The sequence below is a fragment of the Schistocerca americana genome, chromosome 4 (assembly GCF_021461395.2).
Source record: "Schistocerca americana isolate TAMUIC-IGC-003095 chromosome 4, iqSchAmer2.1, whole genome shotgun sequence".
Taxonomy (NCBI): Eukaryota; Metazoa; Arthropoda; class Insecta; order Orthoptera; family Acrididae; genus Schistocerca; species Schistocerca americana.
The window spans coordinates 707,397,942-707,415,816 of NC_060122.1; the positions used below are offsets into that span (position 1 = coordinate 707,397,942).

Here is a 17,875-nt window from a genome sequence, read left to right on the forward strand (position 1 = left end):
GCAATGTGTAACGCAGCTTACAGAGTACAAGCTTGTTTCAAAGAGTACCAGGATGAGTTTACTATACACCTCTGGCCACCAAACCCCCCAGATTTAAATCCAGTTCAGAATCTCCGGGACCACTTCAAGCTGGCTGTTCATGCCATGGATCCTCATATGAGAAACCTAGCACAGCTGGCTACGGCACTGGAGTTCGTATGGCACCACATCCATTGGTACTTGCAGAACCTCACTGACTCTCTTCCTGCAGGTCTCACAGCGGTCCATGTTGCAAAGGGCTTCTGACAGTTGGTCGTATTAATGTGGCTAGACAGTGTATGTGTAAATGTAAATGACTGTTGTGTTTACAGTGAATTATCTAGTTATCAATTTTTCAATATTTGTAAAATTCAGTGGCGGAATAGCAAAGTGGCGTGAATCACCTGATTTTATTCCACTCCTCTTAAATAATAATTTTTTCCCTTATCTCTCATCTGACTATTTATATACCTAGTGCATATATGCAGGATGTATCTGAAACTGCGAAAAAACTATTCACACAATATTCTAAGTAATTTCATTATCCATGAAATATTTTACAGTCAGCTGATTATAGTAGTATATTTAGTTTTGCTTAATATCTTATTAAGAGAGATTAGTAATCAAAGTCATTACAATATCATACTATATGAAAATTAGTGTTAGGTGATTAGTAGTATTGTGAGGATTGAGTCCACTCATTGGAAACACATGATTTCCAGCAACCAAATTCAAACTAATTAATTTAAAAGATATTCATAATTAATGTTTTGCTTCACCCAAAATTTTTTGATATTTGAGTCGTTGTGTTTGGTTAATGCCCGAGTTTGACTTTATGCTATTGTTGCAGTAATTTTTCTTATCTTTGTTATGTAATAAAACCACTAATTAAGAATTTATTTAAATTAGCAAAACTTGAATTATGATAACTTTACACGGAATAGGAAAATCATTGCAGAGGCATTACAGATTGCTAATCAAATAGTACTGTGAACTTTTGTACTTTCCTAACTAGCTACCTTTTAGTTAAAGCAAATTCTTGTCGGGGTCCACAGATCATCTATACAGCAAATTTTCACTCTATAATTTTATAAACTAATAAGTAAAATCTCACAAAATATCATTATGCCATTCTATATACACTATCGCTCACCCAAACATGCTCAGTCGACATCTAGCAAGCATACAGTCAACATCTCCATGAAAGTTTGTGCCCGTTAATTATATGACATACATCTAAGTTCTGATGTGTGTGGTTAGTTTTGAACATGTGCAGACCATGTACTCACTAAACTTCTTTGGTTATTGCAAATATGAACTGTGTCTTACAGTCTGCATTTAATAGTAGTGTCTTTACCTTTGCTATATTAAATGTTTAGGTGACTTACTTTGAGGACTGTGTGTAACGGACTATTTTCTTATGATGGATGATCTGTGGAAGGTTAACGTTTCTAAAATGTGTTGCCACTGAAATACTCATGCAGTGTATGTTCTGACCTGGTGTTTGTGAATTATGAACTGAAGTTCAAAATGAAATGGTATCATTCAAATGCAATTTTAACATAATAAATTGTCAAACTAATGAAACTTTAAGCAACTGTATATGATTTTGTTCAATGCTCAAACTGTTTTCAGTAACAGGCTATGAACTCAAGATGCTACTGACAGACTTCACTCTCAGCTAGGTTTGTGACATTACATCCTACAACGATCATGTAACTCAGCACAGTGAAATGGTGAGTATGTGCCAGCCGATTGTATGGAATCAGCACGATAAGAAGGGTTAAAGTGCAGATATCTCAGAATGGTAGAAAGATGCAATAGTTTTTACAGTTTCTTATGACCACATCATGAATGAAGTTGCCTAACATGTTGGTGTATCTACATGTCTACAAGGCATGATGCACCACCTGCAGCTACATAACGTGACATAAGAACAGTGGTCATAAAAGATAGCAATTGACAGGGATGGAGATAAGTTCATAACTTGTCAATAATTGTCAGTTTTGAACCCAACTGGAATTACTACAATTAGTGAATGCATGCCAATTTCAACCAATTTCTGAGTAAACATTGAAAGCTGCAAGCAATGAACATTTGGAGTAGATTACCTTGCAAATGGCCATTGAACACAGCAGCACATGAGGCTGTACAACTCTGATGGGACAGACAACTACAGAGTAGCTGACTGGAGGTGTGCAGTGTGTTTCAACAAGTTGCAGTTAGGTCTCTTTTGAAATGATCACAGGTTTCAAGTGCAGCAATGGCCCAGTAAGATGTGTAAAGTGTAGTGTATGGAGGGTGTAGTTTAGGCAGAGGTGCTGCTGCAATGTTTTAATGGTGTTTTTCATACCATGGATTGAACCTACTGATTGAGGTTACTGTGATTGTGAACCAGGATGTTTGTTTATAAATTCTCGGTGATCATGTGTTGCCCTTTCTCCCACACGTCCAGAACAAAAATAATCAATTTTTGAAAATGCAATTTAATTTGATAAATAAAAGATATACTCACCAAGTGGCAGCAGGAGGAAATATATGTAGGGGTTAAGTAAATGCAGAAGCTTCTGGAGCCAGTGGCTCCTTCTTCTGGCAGAGTGGTTGAAGGGAAGCAAGAGGGATGAAGGTAAAGGACTGATGAGGTTTAGGAAAGGGGGAGGGATTTGAAAAGATTGGAGACTGTTGTCAGTCCCCAACAAGCAGCCTCTCCTTCTCATCCCATCCGGTAAGTCTCCTCTGGGTGACTTTTCTGAACTCTGCCCATTTCCTAAATCTCACCACTCATTCCCTTGACCCTTCTGCCACAAGGAGCCACTGCCTTCAAACAGTTTCTAAATTTACGTTACCCATATATATGTTTTCTCCTGCCACCGCTTGGGGAGTAGATTTTTTATCTATCCAATTATGTTATATCTCAATAATGAGTATGATGTGGACACTTCTGTCTTGCAAAGTGACAACAGCTTTAGATAGTTGTCTGCTCTAAAAACACCTTGTTTAAGCTCAACTTAAAGTAAACTATCTGTATAGCAGCTTCTGATATATAGTGGAGTGATGACCCATTTAGTGATACACTTCAGTTTTTAACCCTGCAACACAATTCTAAAGAAGTTGCAGCCTAGCTTGCCCTAGAAGGTTTAAAGTCTCTGGTTGAAACATAAACTGAAATTCAATGGGCAAGACTGATATTCTCGGCCTTTTCTGGTAGTTGCTAGAATAATCCAACTGTGACCTTAGAGCCCAGACAACAGGCATCACTCATTTCAATACACATCTCCATCTGCAGATGGTTGCACCTTCTTTCCTGAGTGGCTGCTGGGACGGCCTCTTCACCACATTAGATGAGACCATCACTTGCTGAGATTTCCTTAAGGGGTACCGTTATTCACTGTACATTTAAACTGCTGTCATTTTACACACCCCTATCCTTTTGTGTTTGCCTGTCTCTGAAATGGAATATGATGGGCTTCCCTAAAGGTGAAGTGCATTGTACTGGCTCAGTTTCCATTTCAGTGGGTGAGAACATCTCAAACCTGTTGGTAAGAGAGATCAATGTAAACCTTGAGTTCTCTTTGGTCCCAGCTTTCTTGTATGAGCCCCTGTAAACTACCACCGACTACCTACTGAGAGTAAATTCAACCAATACTGATATGTTCTTTATTTCCTGGAGAAATGACAGTATCCACAGAAGGAGATAGCTCTTGAAGTACCTTTGGCACACACACACACACACACACACACACACACGCGCGCGCACTCACACGCACACACATGCACGCACACACGCACACACGCACACACACACACACACACACACACACACACACACAGATATATTGATATTTACCTTCAACAACAACTGAGACAGCACTAGATGAGGCACTGTATGGATTTGATGCTGCACATCGATATGTGCCAGAGTCTGTTCCCTCAGCTCTTGATATCAGCAGTCTGTGACTTTCTGCAAGTTGTAAACATATAAGTCTAAGAAACAAGTATATTTAGTAAAACTGTTAAGGTGTGCATTTATGTATTCAGCCAATTATTGAACAATTAGGTGTGAATGTTACCAAGATTCACCCATAGCAATTTTGAAAAATGTGTTTTGGAACTTAGTGTAAGACATATAAAGATCCAGCTTATGAAACCATTAAGAATTTTGTGAATATGATCAACATTATTCTGTGTTGTCCTAGGTTCTGTATCCAACAGATCTATGAACACAGGTCATTATTAATCCAGGCTACAGAAATGCAGGTGTTTTCAGCTTTGGCACTTAAGTATTGCTGGAGGCCACTGGTACAGAAATAATGTTTACAGGGCCAGTATATTGCTGAAGTTTTGTAATGTCAAAATATTGTAGGCTCACAATCATTTATGTTAATTTGTAGTGTTCGTGCTATGGTGTTTTTAAAAACCAAAGTGATATGTGTCCATTGACTACATTGCTGGTATACATTTACTGATGTGCTCTTGTTTGCATTAGCTCAAAAAATATAATACAAATATATACTTGGCTAGCTGTGACATTGTGAAGTCCTTCTACTTAACTCAAAAGATTCTATGTGAATTACGTGCTTACAGTTATAACTTGGGAGAAATATGTCAACAAGTAGCATCCTGACAGGAAAAATCAGACACTTTGCAATGAATGTACTGGTACTTCCCTGTTGTTACTATGTCTTCAGGTTATATGAAACAGGAACATTAAAGTTCCAACATAGGATTACAAAGCTCATGCAGTAATGTATGAAATAATATTTTGTAACTACTCACAGAAATATGAAGATAAATTTTTTTCCCATAGTAATTTCAATGTTTACAAGGATGTCAAAAATACACTCCTGGAAATGGAAAAAAGAACACATTGACACCGGTGTGTCAGACCCACCATACTTGCTCCGGACACTGCGAGAGGGCTGTACAAGCAATTATCACACCCACGGCACAGCGGACACACCAGGAACCGCGGTGTTGGCCGTCGAATGGCGCTAGCTGCGCAGCATTTGTGCACCGCCGCCGTCAGTGTCAGCCAGTTTGCCGTGGCATACGGAGCTCCATCGCAGTCTTTAACACTGGTAGCATGCCGGGACAGCGTGGACGTGAACCGTATGTGCAGTTGACGGACTTTGAGCGAGGGCGTATAGTGGGCATGCGGGAGGCCGGGTGGACGTACTGCCGAATTGCTCAACACGTGGGGCGTGAGGTCTCCACAGTACATCGATGTTGTCGCCAGTGGTCGGCGGAAGGTGCACGTGCCCGTCGACCTGGGACCGGACCGCAGCGACGCACGGATGCACGCCAAGACCGTAGGATCCTACGCAGTGCCGTAGGGGACCGCACCGCCACTTCCCAGCAAATTAGGGACACTGTTGCTCCTGGGGTATCGGCGAGGACCATTCGCAACCGTCTCCATGAAGCTGGGCTACGGTCCCGCACACCGTTAGGCCGTCTTCCGCTCACGCCCCAACATCGTGCAGCCCGCCTCCAGTGGTGTCGCGACAGGCGTGAATGGAGGGACGAATGGAGACGTGTCGTCTTCAGTGATGAGAGTCGCTTCTGCCTTGGTGCCAATGATGGTCGTATGCGTGTTTGGCGCCGTGCAGGTGAGCGCCACAATCAGGACTGCATACGACCGAGGCACACAGGGCCAACACCCGGCATCATGGTGTGGGGAGCTATCTCCTACATTGGCCGTACACCACTGGTGATCGTCGAGGGGACACTGAATAGTGCACGGTACATCCAAACCGTCATCGAACCCATCGTTCTACCATTCCTAGACCGGCAAGGGAACTTGCTGTTCCAACAGGGCAATGCACGTCCGCATGTATCCCGTGCCACCCAACGTGCTCTAGAAGGTGTAAGTCAACTACCCTGGCCAGCAAGATCTCCGGATCTGTCCCCCATTGAGCATGTTTGGGACTGGATGAAGCGTCGTCTCACGCGGTCTGCACGTCCAGCACGAACGCTGGTCCAACTGAGGCGCCAGGTGGAAATGGCATGGCAAGCCGTTCCACAGGACTACATCCAGCATCTCTACGATCGTCTCCATGGGAGAATAGCAGCCTGCATTGCTGCGAAAGGTGGATATACACTGTACTAGTGCCGACATTGTGCATGCTCTGTTGCTTGTGTCTATGTGCCTGTGGTTCTGTCAGTGTGATCATGTGATGTATCTGACCCCAGGAATGTGTCAATAAAGTTTCCCCTTCCTGGGACAATGAATTCACGGTGTTCTTATTTCAATTTCCAGGAGTGTATTCAGGGTAATTATGTATATGAACTGGGGGAGGAGGGGGGGGTGAAAATTGGGAGGGTCAGAGCTCGATGTACTCTGTGGGTGCCATTTGGAGCCAGAAATATTATACATTGAATGCTCCAATCACTTTAAGTGTTTACATAGAAATCTCTACTACATTGTCAGCTTTGATATTTTGAGTACCCTATTGAATATAAGGTTTTTGTAAATCAGAATATGAGTAACGATAACTCAAAAGAATCGGATGCACTGAAGGTGCATCGTCATTGCATTCTCAACTGATTGAATTTTATGTACGGAAGATGCAAAAGCCTTCTTCTCATTAACCAAGATAGGCAACATTTATGCCATGTGTATGTATTTTCCTGTAACTAATAAAATATTGGGTTTACTGCCAATAGAGGACATACATCCCTCTCATCCTGGAGTCTGAAGGGACCTGCTACTCCTTTCTAATATTCCCCAACCTACTCATCTCTGCTTCCTGAGAAAGGAACTAATAGTTCCAGAAACTAGGTTTAGTGTTTTCACTTTTCCATGTGTCTATTGGCAGTATTACAATTTCTTGAGTGTAAGTACTGAGTACCTATTTAGTCTAAATGATTAATGGAAATTCTCATATGAGATGTGAAACAAATACTAACAAAGAGATAGAGGGGCTGGCCAGTACTTACCTCAGCTCAGTACAGCCGATAGATACACATAAAACAGAACCAAAAATTTACGTTCCTAGCTTTCGGAACAAATGTTCCTTCATCGGGGAGGAGAGAGCGGAAAGAAAGGGAAGAAGGGAAAGGAGATTCAGTTACTCACAACCCAGGTTATGAAGCAACAGGGAAAGAAAAATAGGGAGGGTAGCAGGGATGGAGGCATGGTTGTCCATGCCTCCATCCTTGCTACCCTACCTATTTTCCTTTCCCTGTTGCTTCATAACCTGGGTTGTGAGTAACTGAATCTCCTTTCCCTTCTTCCCTTTCTTTCCGCTCTCTCCTCCCCGATGAAGGAACATTTGTTCCGAAAGCTAGGAACGTAAATTTTCGGTTCTGTTTTATGTGTTTTATGTGTATCTATCGGCTGTACTGAGCTGAGGTAAGTACTGGCCAGCCCCTCTATCTCTTTGTTAGTACCTATTTAGTCTCTTTGTTAAAGTATAAGGCTTTTTTTTCTCATTTTTTTATTACATGTCAACCCTTAATTTGGAAACACAATTAATGTACTATTGTCTGTAAAGTTAGTATCATCAGTACAACCATTCTCTTTTGTACTTCACACATGTTACATATTATGGAAACCAACACTATCAAATGTTAGGGTATCATTTGATACAACATGAGTGAATTACAAATCACCAACTTGTAATGATAGTTAATAACAATTTATAGCAGTGGGCCCTACCAAGCATCAAATATTATCAGAATAACATTTAAACAGACACTGACAAAGAACATTAGCTGCAACCTGATGACCAGCATGATATTTAAAATATCCTTACCAACAATTATCTTTAGTATTATGTAAAACAATTGACTGTTCATTACCATATTACAAAATGATTCATAAAACAAGGTACATATGTTACCTGAAACTTGAATTCTGTTTCCAACTTGAAGAGGATTGTCATCCTTAAACCACTGAACCTGTGGGATGGGATACCCATCAACATCACAGGCAATGGATATTTCACTCCCAACAGGATAAACTGTTCGGTCTACTGTTACATTTACTTGCACAGGCACTGAAAAATATTCAGTAGTTGAAAATTAGCATCACACTGTTCTTATACATGAAATTAAAGTTTACATTCATTGGCTACCATTAAAACATATTAAAACTGCCAATGACATGGGTCTTAATGCCTGTTGCCATGACTGATCCCTGACTTTGAACTCATTTTCTGACTGCATTGCATGACAAAAGTTGATGTGTTGTACCGTCCTGGAATTTTGTAAATGTCTACTTTTATTTGGTGTATGAATATTACAGTTTAGTTGGAAATGGGATGACATATGCAGTAATATTTGAGAGTGCTTTTTGGTGAATGTTAACTTTGAAGAGTCGCAGAAGACAGACCACAAATATGTAAACAGTTTCCTTTGCCCAATTTAAAGATAGAAGCATTTTCTACTGACAGACAGATTTTTGTTGGTTTCTCATTAGTTATTTGTTGTAATAATAATGGATGTAGATTGCTACTATTCACCTAACGATGGTATGCATGAACAAGACAAAGAGTGTAAATTCTATTTCTGTCTATTGTTGCCTTTCACAGCTGTTATGTTTTATGCTCATAAATCTACATAAAGCACTAATACCAAGTGACTAATTTATTTGCTTTTGCATTGTTATGTACCATGTCCTTGGATATGACACGTTAACAGACCTCTGAACAGAATTTCCACTCCATCATTCATTGTTGCAGTGTTTACATTGGTGCTTCCTGTCAGATAAAAAACAAGCATGTTGACTTTCAATGTTGTATACTCATGTGACACAGTCTTTATGATAGAATTAATAGCCTTGTTCTTGTGTGGAACTGTGTATCATTTATGCAGTTATGAAAAGTCCATGGTGATCAGTGTGTTTGCTTACTCTCAGGCCAAAAAGAACAGGTTGTGAGTAGTTCAGTATCATAACCTCAGGCACTACATAGAATTTCTGAATATCTCAGTATTAGTGAAAGAACAGTGAAGCAAATTTTGAGAGAATGCGGGGAACCTTCATGTCTTGTGCCACCAAAAGTAGTACTGGCAGGTGAAAGAAATTTGCATTGGACAAGTTTACACAGGGAGTTATAAGAAGGAAAATCCATGACTTGTATGTAGAAAAGCAGTTTCCAACAGTAGCAGCCATATTGAAAAATTTGAAGAACGAATTGGATGAGTGAAACAACACTTTGGCACACTACTTGACAATTGGGTTTCAGATACCAAAAATTCACCAAAAAACTATGCTGATAGAAAATAACCAAGTAGCAGAGTTCTTGCAGGAAATAAACCACTTGCAAAATACTGGATGGACTATTCGTTACACTGATGAGAGTCATTGTGGTCCAAATAATTCCTGAAAGTTTGGATGGCAGGAACAAAAATTGCCTTATGTGCAAGAAAATGTATAGGATTATCACAGAGGAAGTGTCCAAGAGTAGAATGGCTGGTAAGGAAGAATTAAAACACTGTACAGATCTGGAAAAAAGATTAGAGTGTGCTCTGATGTGAACAAATGTGGGCTCGTGCTAAATGGTGGCTCTTTTTATTGGGCAAAAAGGAGGTGCAGATTATGATTCTGAAATGAATGACAGACGCTATGGAAATGGGTTTAGGAGCATTCTTTAAAAATTACCAAAGAGATCTGCAATTATTACAGATCAGGCTAGGGCTGGGAAAAACTGACTAGTTGAAACCAGTATTGCTATTTTAGTTCTGAATCACTGGCATTTTTCAGTATTTTTTTGGCCTTGATTATAACAGGCATTTTTAATTAAAAAATTTTTTTTACAACTTACTGACTAAAAAGCCAAAACATCAATTAGTAACATCCCTCTAACTGACTGGCCTGCACAGAGTCCTGACCTGAATCCTATGGAACACATCTGGCAGGTTTTGGAAAGTTGACTTCGTGCCAGGCCTCAGTGACCAATATCAATACCTCTCCTCAGTGCAGCACTCCGAGAAGAATGGGCTGCCATTCCCCAAGAAACCTTCCAGCACCTCGTTGAATGTATGCCTGCGAGAGTGGAAGCTGTCATCAAGGCTAAGGGTGGGCCAACACCATACTGAATTCCAGCATTACCGATGGAACTTGTAAGTCATTTTCAGCTAGGTGTCTGGATATGTTTAATCACATAGTGTGTTAGCACATAACAGCCTTTCAGACCTACATACGATTCTTATTTTAACCAAATCATTAAAGGCAATGCATCCCATTTTTCATCACCATCATATGCCATGGAACCTTACAACACTTCATTCACAACAACATGTAATGCATGTCAGTTAAACATAATGGAACTGCACAACACATATATGGCATTACACCATAAACTTTTCATACCTTACACCTTTAAACATGTTGAGTAATTTTTAATTTGTGTGCATAGTTGCATAAAAATATGTTAGTAAAAATGCTAATAATAGTAACACATTTTAGTTGTAGCAAATGATACAAAGAATTAATCAATGTGAAATAGTGTTGTTATTACCAGCAATAATTAGTTTTTGTTATTGCCCACTACTAATGTACTTAGAAATATCTAAAGTCCTTTTATTATGTAACAAAAGAAGCCAGCTGAAAAAAGTGTAAGGCACGAGAGAATATTGTGTATAAAGAAATAACAAAAACCTCATTAATTCACATGCTATTGTCAACAAAACAACTTACTGGCCAAATACAATGGCTATGAATAAATGAGGAAGTGATTCCCTCAACCTGAATTTGAGTTGCTAAAAACTAAATCCTATGACACGACACACATACATCTGTAGAAGAGAGATATAATTATCAATAATCTTGGAAATGAAGTAATGGCAAACAAAGAGAATATGTAGAAAATTATTTCTGAGCTAACTGTTTTTTTTTGCCTATCTATTCTTCTAATATATTGAGGTACTGTGCTTCATATATGGACAAGTATACATACATATTCTGCCCTGACCCATCTCCTGTGAAAGATGTTAAGTTGATCTAAACTATCAGTTCACTTCACGGACTTGATCATATGAGAGGAGAGCGGGAGGGGATTCCTATGTTACACATCATATTTTCATATGAAAAATTGTGCAGATTCTAGAAATTTGCCTCGTACCACTGAATATTACAGTAATTGTCAATTATCACTGTAATAATAGCTTGATGAAATTTTAAAGCATTCCACCATTCCCTGTGAAGGATGTGAGTATTTTTCAAACCAGTTAGTTACTTTGTCTGCATGAGACATAGCTATTGGTGAAAGAAACTCAGAAAGGTAACAATGAGAGTGACACACAGATACAAATTCCACTCAATCCACTGTGGGAATCGACTCAATAAGGCTGGAGCTCTTGTTGGTTATTCTTAGCCTGCAGTCCAGATTGCTAAACTTCAAACAGTGGTGAGATACTGCTGGGGAAAAAAGAATATTTTATATATATAGAATATATTATCAAAGTATGAAAGGAACGAAAACTCCACTGTACCCTTCTAAAGAATGACGACTGTCTTCAGGGAGGCAATAAAATGGAGATATGACAATGGACAGTGGGGCAAGGGAATTAACCATTGATAAAGTTGTCTTCCCCCACATGAATCATGGCTAACCCTACTACAGAAATATTCCCCCATGTAGTTTCTCTGCAATGTATCCAGGTCATGGTTCACTTGTTTCCCTTGCCTACCATCAATAGATGCATCTAAATGTCCATGTTCCATATAAATTTTACATTTTTTAAATATCGTACCACACTGTCATTTGAAAGCTTGAATGCTAGCCTAAAATCCATTTATGGAATTTTTCCCATTTTCTCATTTTCATGTAAAACATTGATTATTAGCCACACATTGCATACTTATGCAATTTTACTGAAGGAAAGGATACCTCTCTCTGTTCCTTCATATGGTGAAATCTCTTATTGTATCAATTTTTTGTGCTCTTTTCACAGGCTTGTTTGTGGTGCATCCCACCATGGATGTCTAGCCCCAAATTACTCCTCGGAAACACAACAGAATCAGCTATTGTGGCCACATCATTAGGTTAAAAAAAAATCGAAAGACAAGCTCATAGGGCGTGCAGTTTTTTAAAAAGAAGAAGAAGAAGAAGAAGACGACGACGACTTCCGGTACACTTTTAAAACCAGCCCAGGTTGTTGAAAATATTTTTTTCTGAAACTCTCAAAAAGTCCATTTTGTGTTCTCTGAATGAGCATAGCAGAGTTGCTTTGTGAGTTACTGCCAGACTACAGATCCAAAGGTCTGGGATGCAACACCCACCTACTCCTGGGATTTTTTGTGTCATTTATAATTTCTTTCACCTCTGGCAGTGATTTGGTAATTTAAGACCTGTCAAGCTGGACTATGGTTCACAGCCCACATTAAATTGTAAGAAACCCCTACAAGTGGACGAATATATCACTTCAAAGATCAGAGGAAGGCAATGGCATACTTCTTCCAATAGTATGATGCCTAATGAAGTACTATGATGGTCAAACCAATCTCTTCATTGAGGACAGCTTTACTTACTATTTAAAAAAACATCTATTACACATGTGATTTCTTCAAATTTATGATGATTTGGTGATTCATGGAGATATATTAAGATTAAAATGAATTAATCTTGAACTAGTGGGTTTGTATTCATTCAAAACATCATCTTTCAGCTCTTCAAATTCATAAGCCACTCACTAAAAATGTGTAGTCCACTGATTTTTATTTTCTTCCCAATCCAAATGGTTTGGATTAGAGAAGAAATGGCTTTAGCCTGAAATCATTATAGAGGTGTCCAAGTTGACAGTATACAATCTTCCCTCTTACTGCATCAAGTGACTGCATGGCAATTACAGGTAACACAATTAAGTACCTCAGTGCAGTAACCTGACAGTCACACTCCTGTTCCATATAAAGCTACAGGTCATGCAGCAATCAGTATTTGGCTATGTCTCACTGTCTTGCTTTTGATTTGCTCTTTGGATATTCTTTGTTTGTCAGCTGATGACTTGTGCTTCATACTTGTTTCTGATTTCCATGTTATTGTCATTCACAAATCAACACATCATCCTCACAATTGCATATATTGGTTGGAAGATTGTTGGTAATCACACCACTCTGAAATTTCATATTTATGGTTCCATCGCTACCTCCAGTGATTCATCCACTTGCAGTTATGCTGCTGCCATTTCCAACTACTTCTGTATGACACTATCTTGCCAGATAGTATAGAAATTTCTGAACAAAGCCCATGGTCTTCACTGTTACATACAAATGCCATTAAAACTTTTCTTCATAAGCTTATCAACCCATTTCAGTTCTTGTGCTCCTTCAGATCATATACTGGAGAAAAGGTGCATCTATAACAGCTTTGAATCTCATATAAAATGATGTGACACACTTATAACCATATAACTTTCATATTACTTCCAAGGAGAGCAACTTCACACTGTCATTAATGGTTACAGACTAATCCTGTTTTAAAATAACATTTCTGGTCACATCAAGCTTCCTTAACCCACAATCACTCTTCAGATATTATGCAGATGAGTGTATTGGCTAAGCACCCTGGCCAAACTGGCAATTTTATCAGTTTTTATCATTAGTAGAAACCTCCCTCGAGAGGTTGCTTTTACAAAATATACAGTTAAACACCATAAAAATTCAAACAGGGCACTGAAGGGTACTATTGTTCTCAAAACACAAATTTACAGGCACATTTTTGATTTATGTCCGGCAAAGTATCTATCATAATGATCTGCAGGTGCTCAAAGAACTCAATTGTTTCTTAATATTGAATGAGCTTATTATGAGGTGCTCTGGCATATTTACTGCTTATTAAGTCAAATATGACTCATCACTTGCATCTTTACTGCTGATTATTCACAAGAAGATAAACTCTAAAGCTAACTTACTATTTTAATTAAATGTTTTCCCTGCAATATAATAAAGATGAGGATAAAGACAAGAAATGTAACGAAATAAATGGGAGAATCAAATCAAATCTTAATTTTGTTATAAGAATACAGAATTATTGCACTATCATTGAGTAAAGTCCTGTCAGTATTTTTGGAAAAGGTGTAAATAACGTCCTGCAGATGACAGTAAATTTCAGATACACAAACAATGTCACAGTAGCAGAGCAAACAAGGTTACTGGTCTACATCAGAAGTGCATTAAAAAGGAACACTATTCTCTTATCCAACACTGATAGTATGTAACCTACTGGAATCATAAAAAAGGGTAACATACATTTAGCCAAAACAGCAAGGTAGCAAATTTGCAAGTACATTGTTTTAGGAGAAAAAACTCTTCATCTGAGTGAAATGTTGCAGCACTTACTGCCCTGTTCTAATAACTATTTATCTTACTAATTTATAAATTTTATCATTTCAAATTTGAATTGATTTCTGCAGTCCAGAATGTTTTAATTTCTGAGATATGAGAGATTACATCTTGACAGATTCACAGTTGATTGTAAACTTGACTAACAATTATATAAGTCCATAATTTTATTTTAATAGAACTTGATGAGATGGAAAGCGGCAGGGCAGGTAGCCTGTCTGATGATTAAAAGCCTATTTTTCATTACTTATATCTGAATCAGGCCACTGAATCCTTTGAAGCATTTTTGTTATGCAACTGCTAATTTTTTTTGCTCCATGGATCTAGTGTATTATGTAAAACATTAGTATAGCTACAACAAATAACTTCAGTTAGCATGTTTTGGTCATTTTGTGTCCTTTAGATTAATAATATGAGTGACATAATTCCAAGACCATCAAATCAGACTCGGCCTAAATTTGATCCAGACCTGCCATATTTTCTCCGACCACAAGAATGAGACTGCTACAACTGCACTGAATGTAATTTTGCTTCCAAGTCCTGCTCATAAACACAACTCACCTCCAGTTACCTCTTTGATAAGAAACATAAGATCACTGTTGGCAATGTGGAGTATGTCCTATGTAGTATGAAGGTAAAATTCTTTCTTTTGGGCATAATCAACTTGGGCACAAAGTTTTCAGATACTCTGCACATGTTTAAATCAATGCATAAAAATACATGAGTAGAATCTTTGTTTATATCAGTCTTTTGGGCATTCTCGCATTATCTGATTTCACATGCTCTTTAAAACAGTTGCACTGTGCATGGAATGCTACCTCCTAATTTGTTTGTAAACCTTCACAAATACTGACCATTTTGGAACTGGTTGAAAAACTCTTTTAGCTGTATTTTCCTTTGCCTCTAATCATATGTCAAAATGTAAGCAATACTTCATTAATAAAATAATGAAACATTTGACAATATTTTTTGCAAGATTTATGTTCAACATCTTCAGTCATCTTGACAAACTAGAAATCCAATGAATGTTTGAAAATCATTTGATTGATGTTATAAATGATAAAACCGATTGGGAGATAAATGATTAAATAGCTTCTAGGATTTTCTCTGAACAGATTCCCTGGACAAACGCTCTGCCTGAATCACCATAATCATACAATTATTTAAGTTGCCTTATTTGCAAACATATATGAGTTCCCTTCTTAGTAGCAAAACTCAAAAAACAAAACATTCAACTGAAAAACCTAAGTGTTTTTCTCTCATCACACAACACTAATCAGTACTGGAACACATCAAATAACAATGCTAGGACCACAGTTATTGAAAGTCATTTTCTAAAAATAATGGCCACTCCTCCCAGTACTCTTTGTATGCTACTATGAGTAACATTTCATCACCTTTCCAATCCTTGAAATAGCCCAGTCATTTTCTTTGACCCTCCTCAACACATTCCTTTGTCAGATAGATATCTCATGGCCAAACGCAATGAAAAGATTTGCTTGTGCGCCTACCTATTCCAGTAACTAAGTCAATGAGTAACACAACGATAACAGAGTAGAAACTCAGGGAAGTGTCTGAAGTTTCTTCTTGCACTTTAGAAAGTGTCACTGTCTATCATCACTACATGCTGAGAAAATTTAAGTTCAGATACTTTTACGACGTAGTTCGTAACTGGAATGGGGAGGTGCATAGGCAAATCTTTTCATTGGGTGTGGTAATGTAGATATGAGCCATATGGCAAAGGAATGAGTTGAGGAGATTCAAAGAAAATGATTGAGCTGTTTTAAGGATTTGGAAGATGATGAAATGGCACTCACAATAATATGTGGAGGGTAGTGGGAAGAATGCCCATTATTTTTGGAAAATAGCTCCAATAATCATAATTTTAGCAGGGATGTTGGTTGATGTATTTCAGTCCAGATTAGGATTGTATGATGAATGTTACAGTTTTTGAGTTCCTGAGAAGAGAAGGCATATGTGCTTGCAAATGCTTAAGTAATTGCAAGGATATGATGGTTCAGTGTAGCTGTCTAGGGAAGCTGTGGAGAGAAAATTCTAGATGTTATTTTAATCACATATCCCCCACCAAGTTTTATTTGTTACAATACAAGGTCTAATAGCTTTGAAATAAATGTTGACTTAAACTGTACATCATGTATGAACTTCATATGTATGATTCACTAAATTTTGTGAATGATGTACTATACTCATATGAAGCCTTAACTTCATTCCTGAACTCACCCTTGTTACATTTGAGAATAGAACTGGTCCCTTATATCAATGAACCACTATGAATCATGATATGCTGTATATCACAGTCATTTTGGACATCCAGTTTCCTTAATGTAACTTTATCTGCTGGTAGTTGTGTTCAGAACTTTCTCAGGTATGGGAAAGACAAATACTGCCATTCTCTCTATTTGTTTCTAATTGATGGTATCAGCCTAGGTTTCATACCATTTCAGAGACTCTTGTGAAGACATCATTACACTCTCACTGAAAGCATCTTAGAAGTTCTTCATATGTAAGTTTTTAAATTCAGATATCAATATGGGTGACACCTAGTGTGCTACCTTCTTGTGAAATTGGAGTTCATCACACATAATATGTAGAGGTTAACTACTGATAAGTCACAAAGTTGTACATTCTTATTCTGGGTCACTTGGCACTTAATTACACAATGACTTGCAATGTGCAACTTTTTTCAGTAATATCTGACTAAAATGAAAAGCTTGTGGCCCCATAGTCATTCATGTGCAAATTTTTGCCCTGTTTGTGTACTTGCTGTTGTAACTAGCATGGGGCCTGCACCCACTCATCATCACCAAGTTCATCCAAATTTATAGTACGTGGAGGGCTTGGCCAGAAATGTAAGTGACAGAAGTGGGAGCACCAGAAAGCCAAAATATCAATTTTGGCATGGAACAGGTGAGGTAACAGCCATATATGTTACTGTTCTTCCCAGGCTGTGGTTTATGCAGCAGGAAGAGAACGGGAGAGTTATCCAAGAGTCATGGGGTCGAGGCCCTATGTCACAACATTTTTTTTTTCTTCTTTTCTTTACTTTTAGTGTTTATGTTACTTACACTGCATAAAAATCAAAATAATGTAAATATGGTGTATTTATTAGTATTTTTATAAAAGGAATGACAAGAAAGGGCAAAACAAAATTTGTGATTGCAAATCACTTTCCAAAAAGGAATTGTAATTCAAGTGTAAAGAACTTTGTTATGGGTAGTTTGCTCTCAAACTGTCCAATAAGAGAGAATCTTTTGTGAATGTAAACCACGTTTGTTTTTCCTACAGAAACTTTAAAACAACCATGTAATTGTAACATGAAGATTACATACTATCACTGTTGAACAAAAGAAAACAGTTCCTATTTAGTGCACTTCTGATTTAGACTGGTAACCATGTTCGCTCTGTTCATGTATCAAACTCAGAAAATTAAAGTGCATGGATTTATTGTCTTAGGGAATCTCTTTGTTTAATCTTTGCACGGTACTGAATCGTTTCACACTTTCCTCTATTATCAGCAAACAGAGGATGCCGCAGGTCCAAAAAATGAAAAATCTA

The 17,875-nt window shown here is 38.1% G+C and overlaps 1 protein-coding gene across 3 annotated transcripts in view; it reads right to left on the bottom strand.

Annotated features, from left to right (window-relative positions):
- LOC124614005 (papilin) overlaps positions 1 to 17,875 on the bottom strand; it is a 256,846-nt gene that overhangs the window by 21,162 nt on the left and 217,809 nt on the right. For all 3 annotated transcript variants that reach the window (XM_047142813.1, XM_047142814.1, XM_047142815.1), the window contains exons 34-35: positions 7,860 to 8,015; positions 3,866 to 3,979 (exon numbers count right to left, since the gene is read on the bottom strand). In XM_047142813.1, the coding sequence (XP_046998769.1) occupies positions 3,866 to 3,979; positions 7,860 to 8,015 (270 nt within the window). The remainder of the gene's footprint in view (positions 1 to 3,865; positions 3,980 to 7,859; positions 8,016 to 17,875) is intronic.